The 11,561-nt window shown below is 48.2% G+C and overlaps 4 protein-coding genes across 5 annotated transcripts in view; 2 read left to right on the top strand and 2 right to left on the bottom strand.

Annotated features, from left to right (window-relative positions):
* The window catches only part of MSI1 (musashi RNA binding protein 1), a 74,771-nt gene extending 68,276 nt beyond the window's left edge, over positions 1–6,495 (bottom strand). Inside the window, exons 1-4 of the mRNA XM_027661525.1 lie at positions 6,160–6,495; positions 5,336–5,402; positions 3,640–3,784; positions 2,032–2,107 (exon numbers count right to left, since the gene is read on the bottom strand). The gene's annotated coding sequence lies outside the window, so the exon portion shown is untranslated. The remainder of the gene's footprint in view (positions 1–2,031; positions 2,108–3,639; positions 3,785–5,335; positions 5,403–6,159) is intronic.
* A 125-nt stretch (positions 6,496–6,620) lies between these two features.
* On the top strand, positions 6,621–8,250 carry LOC113955737 (cytochrome c oxidase subunit 6A2, mitochondrial). The gene is made up of 3 exons (XM_027661534.1): positions 6,621–6,748; positions 6,972–7,111; positions 7,989–8,250. The coding sequence occupies exons 1-3, from the start codon at positions 6,646–6,648 to the stop codon at positions 8,067–8,069; spliced, it is 324 nt and encodes a 107-aa protein (XP_027517335.1). The 5' UTR covers positions 6,621–6,645; the 3' UTR covers positions 8,070–8,250.
* A 1,497-nt stretch (positions 8,251–9,747) lies between these two features.
* On the bottom strand, positions 9,748–11,281 carry TRIAP1 (TP53 regulated inhibitor of apoptosis 1). Its single transcript, XM_027661623.1, has 2 exons — positions 11,089–11,281; positions 9,748–10,397 (listed from the first exon to the last, which is right to left on the bottom strand). Exons 1-2 carry the CDS (start codon positions 11,233–11,235, stop codon positions 10,314–10,316), a joined length of 231 nt encoding a protein of 76 aa, XP_027517424.1. The 5' UTR covers positions 11,236–11,281; the 3' UTR covers positions 9,748–10,313.
* Positions 11,282–11,326: 45 nt separating this feature from the next.
* GATC (glutamyl-tRNA amidotransferase subunit C) overlaps positions 11,327–11,561 on the top strand; it is a 2,521-nt gene continuing 2,286 nt past the window's right edge. For both annotated transcript variants that reach the window (XR_003530654.1, XM_027661622.1), the window contains exon 1: positions 11,327–11,466. Coding sequence is in view for 1 of the 2 variants with exons in the window: in XM_027661622.1 (XP_027517423.1) it covers positions 11,374–11,466 (93 nt within the window). In the remaining variant the exon portion in view is untranslated. The remainder of the gene's footprint in view (positions 11,467–11,561) is intronic.

Raw genomic sequence — 11,561 nt, forward strand, 5'->3', positions numbered from 1 at the left:
AGAAAAAGTGAGGCATAGGCATTCACAGGGGTTTGTCAAAGTAACTGACAGTTTACCACCAGAAGGAAGAACAGAATCCAGGCTTTTCAATCCCTTACTCAGTTATGTGCATTATTTTAAAGCAGCCCTTGGATTTACTCATTTTAGTGTAGGCTGGGTAAAAGGGAGCACTAAAGCAGAAATATACATGTGTTCTACATCTTAAACCAAGATTTTCCTCCTGGAATGGCAATAAGGATACTCTGCAGCCTAAGGTTTTCTAGGCAGCCATAAAGCCTTCATCCTCTTGACTGTGCTGGTAGCCAGGATAACCCCCAATCCATATTCTATGCCCAGTGCATGCTGCAGGAGGGAAAGATAACAAAGGCTGTGACAGAACTCCATCAGGGAAGTCCTTTTGGGCCCCACTTCCATCAGCTCATAAAAGGCACAGCCTGGACCCACATGCTGGGCTCTGCTAAGGCTGCTCCAGGCTGCAGCTCTTCATTTGCAAGAGAAATGACCCATTTGCTTCCCTCTGACCTCTGCAGACACTTCAGACTGCTGACCTCATCTGCCCATGGCTCCCACCACTGCTGGGCATCCTCAAAAAGGTGCTCCTGGACTAAACCCTCTGCCTTCCCAGGCAAGCTGAACTAACACAGCTCCAAGAATCCCAAATCAGGGCTCCCAGGAGGCTGCTGGTGCATGGGTTGGGAACATTCAGCCCTCAACACATTTATTTCCTGTACAGAAAAGCAGAGGTTGAATGAAAAGGAGGTAAAGATGAGAGGGTGTAAGTTTAGCTTTGTCAGCTGAAGTCAGAAAACACACTTGCCTGTGTGTGAGAGTGCACTTGACAACACAGATCTCTTTGCTGAAACCACTGACAGCTACACCTCCTGTTAGTGTGCAGGTGTTCAAGAAGGTCCTGCAGCCCCTGTAGACAACCTTTTGGCTGGTGACTGGCCACTCTCATCTCTGCAGTAGATTTCCAGACTCAGTTTTGTGTCCAGGGATGAAAGGTGATAATGCTACTTCAGCAGGGGAATCCCCCTGCTTGCATTGCATCCCAGGAAAAAGACACATCTCTCCAGACATGCTCATCACCCACCCCTACCCTGCCACTTGGAGCCTTGTTACCAAGAGTATCACAATCCAAAGACTTCTGCTCTTAAGAGCCCCATTCCAAAGAGAAGATTACCCTGTTCCACCACTAAGGACACAAAGGCTGAACTGTGAAATCAGTGCTGGTTTTAAGTCCAAGTTCAGAGTCCTACTCACTGGACTAATCTCTAGACAACAACATTTTTCTGCTTGGCAGAGAGGTGGGAGCCTTCAGGTCTGGAAGAATACTGAGGTCCTCAGGTGGAGTCACAGATATAAGTATCACTAACTAATATCCTTTTCAATAAAATTGGCATAAAACCAAAGGAAGCTAGGTCAGTTCTTCTGCTGGTCTCCAAAGAATACCCAATTATCAGAGTGAACATAACCATCTTTAATAAGTAAGCTCTTTTGGAAGCTGAACTGTTTGTTCCAAGTGCCACATAGACACCAGCTCTTGCTACTGGCAGAAGAGGCCTGTGAATCAGAGCCTGAAGTCTGATGCAAGAGAAGTTTGGGCGTCTCAAGCTGCTTTCCCCAGCAGAGAACAACCCTATTAGTTTGAGAAAGTCCCCTGCCTGCTTTCTCTCTGAGTAATTAAGAGTGAAATCCTCCTCTCAGTGACCCCAATGCTCTCAGCCTAGGCTGATTTACACATGAAAGGAACTCTCTGAGGGACTCTCTCCCTTTCACATTCACAACCAGGCAGGACCTATAAATAAAACCTTTCTGAAAACAGGAGCTTTCAAAAAGATCTGTGTATGTGCACAAATGTGTATGAGAGAAAGGGCATGGCTGTGTGCACTCGAGGATGTGTGTTTGCATGCGTATGTGAGGCGTGGGTGAGAAGAATGTGCATTCAGACATCAGCCCCCCTGCAAACAAGTGTCCTCAGAAAAGTATCTGCAGGGATGAGGAGTGTGCACAGGTATTGGGAGCACTTACAGGAGCCAGAGGACATGTCCAGGCTGGTTTCCAGCCAGCACAGTTCCAGGGGTTCACCCAAGTCAGCTGAGTCACTCTGGAGTTACACATGGAAAAAAAGAGAGCCGATGAGAGCAGGACTGTGATGCACTTTCCCTCCACAAAGCAGTAAAGCACTTGCAGAACAAACACCAGTGGTTTGCAGTGCTTTGGCTATAACGTGGGAGGTAACAGGGAATCAGGTCTCAGGGCATGTATTCCTATGGTTTTGACAGAAGGTGAGATTTTTAAATGGCTGCATCTTCTCAGCTGCCCAGGAGAGAGAGAAAAGTGTTGCATTTTCCAGGGCTGTCATTGTTCAAAAGTAATTTTTAGTTTTCTGGAACACAAAACCCCTCAAAGTTTGAAAGATGAACAGAGACTGACACCATGAAAATGAGGGTCAGAAAATCAAAAGGACTGTGACTGCCTTTACATCAGTAGTTATAAACACAAAAATGCCTAGATATGGATCTCTACTGTCCCTCCCCCACTGTCCTCTTCATCCATGTGGCTGCACGGGATATCTCCCCTTCCATGAGGCCTAAGGATGACCCTACACAACTTCCAGGAAGCTGGCAGTTAGTGTGACCCTGCCCTAATAAAAAACAGGTGAAAGGGAGCCAACCAGGACAGACCACAGGGCTTCACAAAGCAGGTTCTGCTCTGTGGGTCTTTGCCCCTGTAAGAGGCAGCTTTTTAAGACCTGGCTACAACGTGATAATTTGAGAACTGCAAACTATTCCACTCCACTCCTTCTGATCAGCTGAATTATTTGCTTTACTGAAACTGTGCCCATGCCCTGTGCTAATGCCAGCAGCTGGGATGTACATGTGCTAAAACCACTGGAGCTGCTCCACTACTTGGTGGGAGACTCCAGGAGGTGAGAGAGGGGCGGGAAGGGTGCTGCACCCTGCACCCTTCTGACTTCATCCCTGATAATCGCAGCTCTTGGGTCTCTCCCCTCCCCAATTCTTATGCAAACATTTAGAAAAATCAGGCAGAAAAAAAAGGCACAAAGCAGGGGACATAAGGAGTGCAAAGCCTCACAGGAGCGCAAAAAACCACAAAATGTCTCTTCAGCCTGTTCAAAAGACTCTTCCCCGCTCCTTGCACTAGGCAGGAGTGTGTGAGCAGGGATGCAGAGCTCCCCTCCCACTGAGATCGCAGCTAAAGCCCTCCCCCAGTTCCCAGGGTCTTCAAATAGAGATTTGCATAGTAGTTCCAGATCATTCCCGAGAGAAGGGACAATGGCTCTCTCAACGCCCTCTTTCCCCCCTCCCTCCCTCCCAAAGCTGATAAAGCCCTGGTGAAAAGGGGAACAAAGGATTTACAGATGTCAGAATATTGATTTCTGCCGTTCCAGGACTACAGGGAGAAGATGAAGGAAACTTTTGCCCGCAGAAACTCTGTGAAGTTTGAGACACAGGCGCTATCTCTGCAGCACTTCTGTCTATCTCAGCGTTTGTTAAAACAGTATCTGATGGAGGGAACGTTTCTATTCGAGAGGGATGAGCCTGAAAACTTGCAAAGGCAGAGGCATAAGATTACAGTCTCCAATCCCAGGGAGCGCATTTGCTGTTCCCAGACCTGCTGAACGGAGAAGAGCTTCCAGTGAAAGCAGTTTGCCACCAGGCGGGCCGGGCCGGCATTGCTCCGAGCGCTCGGGATCCATCCCGTCTCATCGGCGGCTCACGCTGTTATCCGCGCCCTCCTCTGTTATCCACCGCTTCGGCTGGGAAAAAAAAAAAATAAAAAAAAAAAGAAAAGGGAAGGTGAAAAACGAATCTTTGGAAAGTGGCCTTTGATTCTGAATCGTAGTGGAACCTCCCTATCTCAAAACTCAATACAGGGCCATTACCTGAAAGCTAAAGCCTCCTACTTCCACAAGCATTTCTGTGCCCAGTCCATACAAACCAGAACTTGCTTTTGTGCCACAAACATTCTTTTCCAGTGTAGTGAGTCAGCTTCACCTCTACTGAACTCCACCTCTGCCAGCTCACTGCAATCATTCAAATTTTGCTAAACTGAGCATGTGACATGACCCAAACTGCCACGTGTCACTGCTGCACATCCAGCAGGAGAGAGATACTGGGCAGCCAAGTCAGGTTAGGGGAGTTCTGGCCTGACCTCAACCTGTCCCACCACCACACTGAAATTTCTTCCTCTAAGTGTCTGGCTCCCAGCACTTTATAGACATATATATATTTATTTTCCTTCTCAGGGCTAATTCTGTAGCATTTATGCACTCAAAGGGCTCTCAGGATGCTGGATTTTTTTGAAAAATGTATGCACTGAAACTTGCTCAAAATACTGGATTTAGGCCCAGATTTTTAAAGATAGTAAGCGAGTGTCTAAATCAAGCTCAAGGCCCTCAGATAGGTCAGTTTTGGGGAAACACCCCCTTTCTGAGAGGCAGCAGGGCACAGCAGCGAGTACAAGAGAGGGTTCCCATGCCATGGGTCCAGACAGAGCTGCAGAGCCAGCACTGACTTTTCACTCCTTTTCCCCAGACCTTTGTAAAAACACTGTCAGGAGGACTGCAATCATCACAGTGATAACAACCATCACATACTGCACTGTTAAACTTACTTCATACAACCATGTCAAAACATTGCTCACAATACTCTTAAAATATCCTCAAATACCTGCCTGTCTTCCCTCAGCTAGAAGAAATTATTCACATGGAATCTTTTGTGTCTCCCAGCAGCCTCTCCTAATTTACTCAACATTTGAATGAGATGTGAATCAGAGCTACTAGAGATTAATCCCAGCTGTTGGGATGATAAAGACTAAGATACACCCATTTTAAACCAATATCACTCAGACTGTAATGAAACTGCCACCACACTCAGGTTCAGGGCAGACCAAATCACATTTTCAGTCACTCTCCATGAGACTCTTGCAGCTCTGTGGGTAGAAGTGCTCACAAGGGGCATCTGGAGCAGCTGTGCTAAGAGAACTTTTCCTCATCCCAGACAGAAGTTTGCTTGTTTTGCTGATCCTTTGTTTTCTCTAATTTGTAAACTTTTGTGTCTGTTGCTTACTTAAAAGTTTTTTTGCTACACACAAAAGTGGTTTTGTTTACGTAGCTCCTGCTACAAGTTTGCTTTAGGATAGAGAACTTAATCTTGGTTTCATCACTCAAAAATTGTACAAAATAATTCTCGGATATTCTGTTCCCTTCAAAAAACCACATGCAAATTCCTTTTAAATTAAAAGTCTGATATTAGACATCTCATAAACCTGAATCCAAAGGATGAAGGTGGGGAAAGGCAAAATCTACCTCCAGTGTGGATTTAGCAAAGCAGGTGTGCATACACATGGTGAGTTGCAGTGGTTTGAGGGCTGTCCTGTACAAAATACATCATATCAGTGAAGACAGAAGAGCAGTTCTGTAGGTGCACACAGTGCCACGTGGGAATAATTTCTCCTTTCAGTATGAAAGCAAAACTGTTCTTGAAATTACTTATTTAATAAAATAATGTGAAAGCAAATTATTGGAAGAGGTAATAGTAATTTTTAAAAAAAGATAACAAAGAAACCAAAGCACTTTTAGCAGTTTAAACTGCTAAGATACAGCAAACAACTGAGCAGTAGTTGTATACCAAGCTGTGTTTCATAACAGCCTTCCAACATCCTGGCCATCTCACCATTCCTAAATTGGACACGAGCCCTGCTCCAAGTCTGGTCTGAGAAGTCCCTTCCCCAAAGCCCCGTTTCTCTGCTTTCCCACTGTTAAAATATTTACCCTCGCTATGGGAATCCTCTCATTTTACTGTGGGGTTTTAAGCGCTGAACATCTTCTCTCCGTTTACATGGCTTCTTCCAAAGGTCACCCAGCCAGCCACCAAGCTCCAATGAAGAACTAAAACAGGATCTAGACATTTGCAAATTAATTACGATGGGTTTTTTCCCTTGAAGTCTTGTGTTTATTCAAGTATGTTATTATTTCTGTGGAATCATTCCAGGAATCCAAATAAACAAAAACACATTAGTGGTAACAGAACTGCCCCGTTCCAGGGGCCCTTTGATCCCCTCACGCCTGGGACATCCCTACAGCGCCAGAACTTTTCACTCTCTAAACTATTTATTGCTCTCTACAATTACCTGGGGGTGTCGGTCCCTTCTCCCAGGAAACGCAAGACAAGAGGACACACTCTCAAGGTGTGCCAGGGGAGGTTTACGTTGGACACAAGTGAGAATTTCTTCACAGAAAGGATGATTAGACATTGGAACGGGCTGCACAGGGAGGCGGTGGGGTCACCGTCCCTGAAGTGTTAAGACTGGGCGCGGCACTGAGTGCCCTGCTCTGGCTGACACGGTGGTGTTGGGTCGCAGGTTGGACTCGATGACCCCAGAGATCATTTCCAACCTAAACGATTCTGCCACTCTCTGTTTCTGTGTCCCAATAACGCCGTGACTCTGCCACCCCTCCCCTAGACCGGCCCCGCCTCGCGCCCGCCCTCAGCACCAAAATGGCGCCGGCCCCGCCCTCAGGAGAGCCCGCCCTCAGTGACATGCCCGACTCAAGGTCGGCGGGGCCGGTCCTCGGCCCCGTTCCGGTTCCGGTGCCGGGGAGCGGTCGCGGAGGACATGGCGGCGCTGGCGAGGGTGTCCCGGGGGCTGCTCGGCGCCGCCGGCCCGCGCTCCCCGCCCGCGCGGGGCATGGCGGCCGCGGCACACGAGGGCGGCGGAGGTAACGGGGGCCGGGCCGGGCGAGGGCGGGGTCGGGGCCGCGCTGCCCTTGAACGGGCGCTGCCCTTCGCGGGAGCGGGGCGAGGGCGGGCGCTCGGTGTGGGCCCCGCGGAGCCAGGGCAGCCTCGGCGGTGTTCGTGAGCGCCTCGTTAGCGCGTGAATTGCGTTCGAGGCGCTCTGGGGTCACTAACGCTGATGGCAGCCGTGGTTGTTCTCCCGCCCAGCTAAGCTCTGGAGGATGTTGACCTTCGTGGTGGCGCTGCCCGGCGTGGCCGTGTGTATGCTGAACTGTTACCTGAAGTCGCAGCAAGAGCACGAGAGGCCCGAGTTCGTGCCCTACACCCATCTCCGGATCAGGACCAAGGTACCTCTGCGCTGTTTGAAAGCCCTTTTTTTCTCGCGGCTGCTGTATCTGAGCTCACTGCAGCACCTCTTGCTTTCCCATCTGCTCAGTGAGGTGCTGTGCATACACAGCCGAGATCTCACCCCAGGGCTTTGTTTCTGAGGCAGTAAGAGAGTTTCTCATAGCTCTTCCCGCCCCTGAGTGATCCTCCTAAAAATGTCCTGCTGAAAAACATTTCAGTCCTAAAGCTGCTGTACTTAAATTAATACACAGCTAAAAGCTAACAGAGGACATCCCAGATTCTCAAAACTGGAGTCCTCATGTTTTCCCACAGGAGACAGTGCAGGAGCAAAAGGGTTTGACTACCTGAGCCTTAATACCTGTTTTTGTGTCTGATAACACAACAGTAGATGTTTAAGCAAGAGCAAAGATCTTGCTCTTCAGAGACTGTGGCTCCCAGCTAAAGGAGACAGTTTTTCAACCATTGCTTCCTACAGCCTGGGAACAGATGCCAGCTTGCTTAATTCACCAGCCTGTCAAGCTGTGTGATCACGGAATCACGTAGGTTGGAAAAGACTTCGAAGATCATCAAGTCCAGCCTGTGACCCAACACCACCTTGTCAGCTAGACCATGGCACTGAGTGCTGTGTCTAGTCTATCCTTAAACACCTCTAGGGACGGTGACTCCACCTCCCTGGGCAGTCTATCCCAATGTTTAACAACCCTTTCCATGAAGAAATTTCTCCTGATGTCCAGTCTGAACCTCCCCTGGCACAGCTTGAGGCTGTGTCCTCTCATCCTGTCGCTGATGTTTGAGTCTGGAGTGCTGCTTATTTCTGATGCTGTACAGATTGTTCAGGAGCTGCCACTGGCTTATTTCTCTCTCTTCTTTCAACAGCCTTTCCCCTGGGGTGATGGGAACCATACCCTGTTTCACAACCCCCATGTTAATGCTCTCCCAACTGGTTATGAAGATTAAAGGTCCTGACTACAGCCAGAACTTTGGCTCTCACCACCTTGAAGCAGCATGTTGAGTGGGAACCATCGTTTCTGGGGTCATAATTTCAGAAACTCTGCATTTGAGATGAAGCTGAGTGGTTTTAATGGCTTCTATGTGTACTTGTGATGAGGTCCTTTAAATAAACAACTCTGAACGTGAATTTAGGATTTGACTGGTTTTTTTAAATCTGAATCCTTAGAAGTTCTTCAGTGTCTGCTTAAAACATGGAGGCTTCCCCCAGGACACAGTGCAGGAGTAAAGGGGTTTGACTGCCTGAATGTTAATACCTGTTCTGTGTCTGATACACAACAGGAATTCACTTGGCATAGGACATGACTCAACTTCATGTTCTTCATGTCTTTTTTAACTGGTGACTGTAAACTCACAGCCAGAAGAACAGGTATGCAGATTAAAATTCAATATATACTGAAGCACATTCTCCATAACCAGCTATTGCAATATTTATTCACAGTCATGAAGGTGATTTTTCTCTTGGTCCCTTCTGGCAGAGGGAGTGGCAGCAAAGATGTTGAGCTAAGCTCTGTGTGCCTTCACAGCTTTCCCCCTCAGCTCTCAAATTTTCAGGTGTATCAGTACATATCTTGCTCACAACTCTGCTTTCCATACAACTGCAGTCTGATTGTTTAAAGTCACTCACATGGGTGTTGCAAAAGAAAACACAATTTTGGCCCCACTGCACATACTTGTATAATGTGTATTGTCATGTAAAAGCTGCTTAACCTACAGGGGATTAATGACCTTCCATAGTCAACAGCCTGAGTCTGTGCCAGCACATTCTTTTTGAAGTTTCTCCTTGCTGCAAGTTGACTGTTTTCCAATTCTTTAACTTCTCTGTTTTTTACATGGTACAAAACTGAGCTCTTGTCTCAGCTGTCATTAATCCTGTTCTTCCCAAAAGGAAGAATGCAGCAGCTGCCTCCCCATCTTGCTGTTGAAAGGAGTGACGGATGGCAAGAGAGAAGCTCCAAGTGGGTGCTGCAGGACACCCTTCCCCATGTTTCAATGCTATTTATTTCATCTGCTTACTAGTAAAATGACTGCTGAGACAGTTTTTCTGGGTTAAAAGCACAGAACAAGGCACTGATGGGCACAGTTGTTTTAAAGCTGACAAAAATCATGCTACATTTAGCCCTACATGAAAGATCACAGAAAAGCAAACTGGTTGTATGTGTTATTCCTGTTCTTCTGCACAAGGCCCAGATAACTCAGTGTCTGGGCCAGCTTTAAAGTTTGAGAACTGCACCTTTTTTAGTTTTTTTTTAAAGTAAAACCTCTGAATAATCCATCAGGTAGCAATTAAAAGCAAAGAGAGTAAAGCTCTTTTTTCGTCACTGTAATTCCAGGATAATTAGGAAGTTGACTTCTCTTTTGTCCCCAGGCCATAATATTCTTTACTGTTTCACCTGTGTTGGTGTAAGGAGAGGGGCCAGCTTTTCCCCATCCCTGTGTGAGGATCATGCCAAGGGAATGAGTAATGCTAAAGGAGAGAGAATTTGAGTTCATGGTTGGGTCACTACCTCAGAAAAGGCTCAGTAAGTCACCTCTCCTTAAAAGTCTCCTCCTCAGCTTCTGAGGAGGCCAACTCCATCCCTCCAAGAGGCCACAATCAGATTCTACTGAACAGTTCTCAGCTTCAAACAAAATACAACCTGGTTATATTTATTTTAGCCAAGCTGTTGAAGGCCCAGTAGTGCTTTCAGACCATCCCTGTTGCTGACAGAAAATAATGCTTTAGCCCCTCAATGTTCAGGATGACATGAAACAAACTTCTTCCACCAAAATTCAGCAGCATAGAGAGGAGACAAAGTAAATCAACCCCCTTCATATTTTTAAACATTTTCAAATGTTATATAAATAAGCAAAAGAAACCAGTCACAAAGAAATTATCTCAGCCTGCTCCAATCAGCATTCCCCCATTACAGAGTACATTCAACAGGAAGTTAGGTCACATGGATTTTTAAGCTGTTAGGTGCTGAACCACCACCAAAATTCACTGGAAAAGAGGCAGCAGTTACCACATGATCCAGTCTTTTTGGGTTTTGATTTTCGCTGTTTGTTTCCGCAAGCAGAGAAGATTCCTCGCTTCTTAGAAAGCAGTTAATAAAGATCTAAAGGTCTTATCCAGGTGGCACCTGGTGGTACACCTGGTGATAGTGCTTAGTCCAAAGGTTCATGTCAGTGACTCCACCCACACAGCCAAGGTCAAGAGGAGTTTTCAGTTTTTCCTTTGCTCGGGCCCATGAATTCCAGGCCCTCGATGGGTATGTCCTTTTCCTTTATTGCTTTCTGAAAAGGAACAAAAACAAAACCAAAAAAATTAAAATTGACATGTCTTTATAGTGCTACGTGATGTAATCTTTGGTGCAAAACACAGAATCACAGAATCAATGAGGTTGGAAAAGACTTCTGAGATCATCGAGGCCAACCTGTGACCCAATACCACCCTGTCAAGCAGACTGAGTTTGTCCAGTCTCTCCTTAAACACCTCCAGGGATGGTGACTTTGCCATCTCCCTGCAGCCCATTCCAATGTCTAATCACCCTTTCTGTGAAGAAATTTGAGCTGATGGCTAACCTAATCCTTCCACAGCACAGTTTAAGACTATGTCCTCTCATCCTATCGCTGCCTGCCTGGGAGAAGAGAGATGGTCTAGAAAAAGTGATCTAGAAAAAAAAAACAATAATGAGGCTGGTTTGGATAAAGCTGCAATGTTAAGAGTTAGTCAAGTATGCACCGAGAGTTCACTGACAGCACGGATCCTACCACGGAAACGAGCCGCAGCCTTTACACCAGCGGGATGAAGGTGTTACATCAACAACACAGCGAGAGAACATCTGCGAAACACTCCGCGCCACGACCGACAGGAACAGGGCGAGGCCAACCCGGCGGGGCGCGAAGCTGAGGCTGCTCCGGGGGCCGCGGCAGGAGCTCGGGGGCGGGGGAGCTCGGGGGCAGCACGGCGGGGCCGGAGACCCACCTGCACGCAGAGCTGGTACCGCTTGAAGAGCTGCCCGCAGGGGTCGCCGGCGCTGTCGCCCTTGAGGAACTTCTCCGCGAACCAGCGGTTGAAGCACTGGTCGTACTCGCGCTTGAGCTCCGTGCACGCCTCGCCCACGCTGTTCATCGCGGCGGCCCCGCCGGGCCGCTTCCGGGCGCGCCGCGCCCCGCCCCGCCCCGTGACGCACATCCGGCGCGCGGCGGGAGGGGGCGACGTGGCGCGCGGGATGTGACGTCACGGCCCCGGAAGAGGGGGACGCGGGAGATGCGGGCGCTGGCGCTGGCGCGGTGGGTCCGCGCCTGGAGGGTCCCCGTGCGGGGGCACAGCGGGCACGGCGCCCACCGGCCCCCGCCGCAGGTACCGCAACCCCTCGCGAGGGACAAACACTGAGTGAACTTCACTAAGTTCCCCGTAAAAGCTGGAAAAGCCCTTTCAGACCCAACCGCCGCCCT

This window comes from Corapipo altera, unplaced genomic scaffold (genome assembly GCF_003945725.1).
Source record: "Corapipo altera isolate COAL_440 unplaced genomic scaffold, ASM394572v1 150, whole genome shotgun sequence".
Classification (NCBI taxonomy): domain Eukaryota; kingdom Metazoa; phylum Chordata; class Aves; order Passeriformes; family Pipridae; genus Corapipo; species Corapipo altera.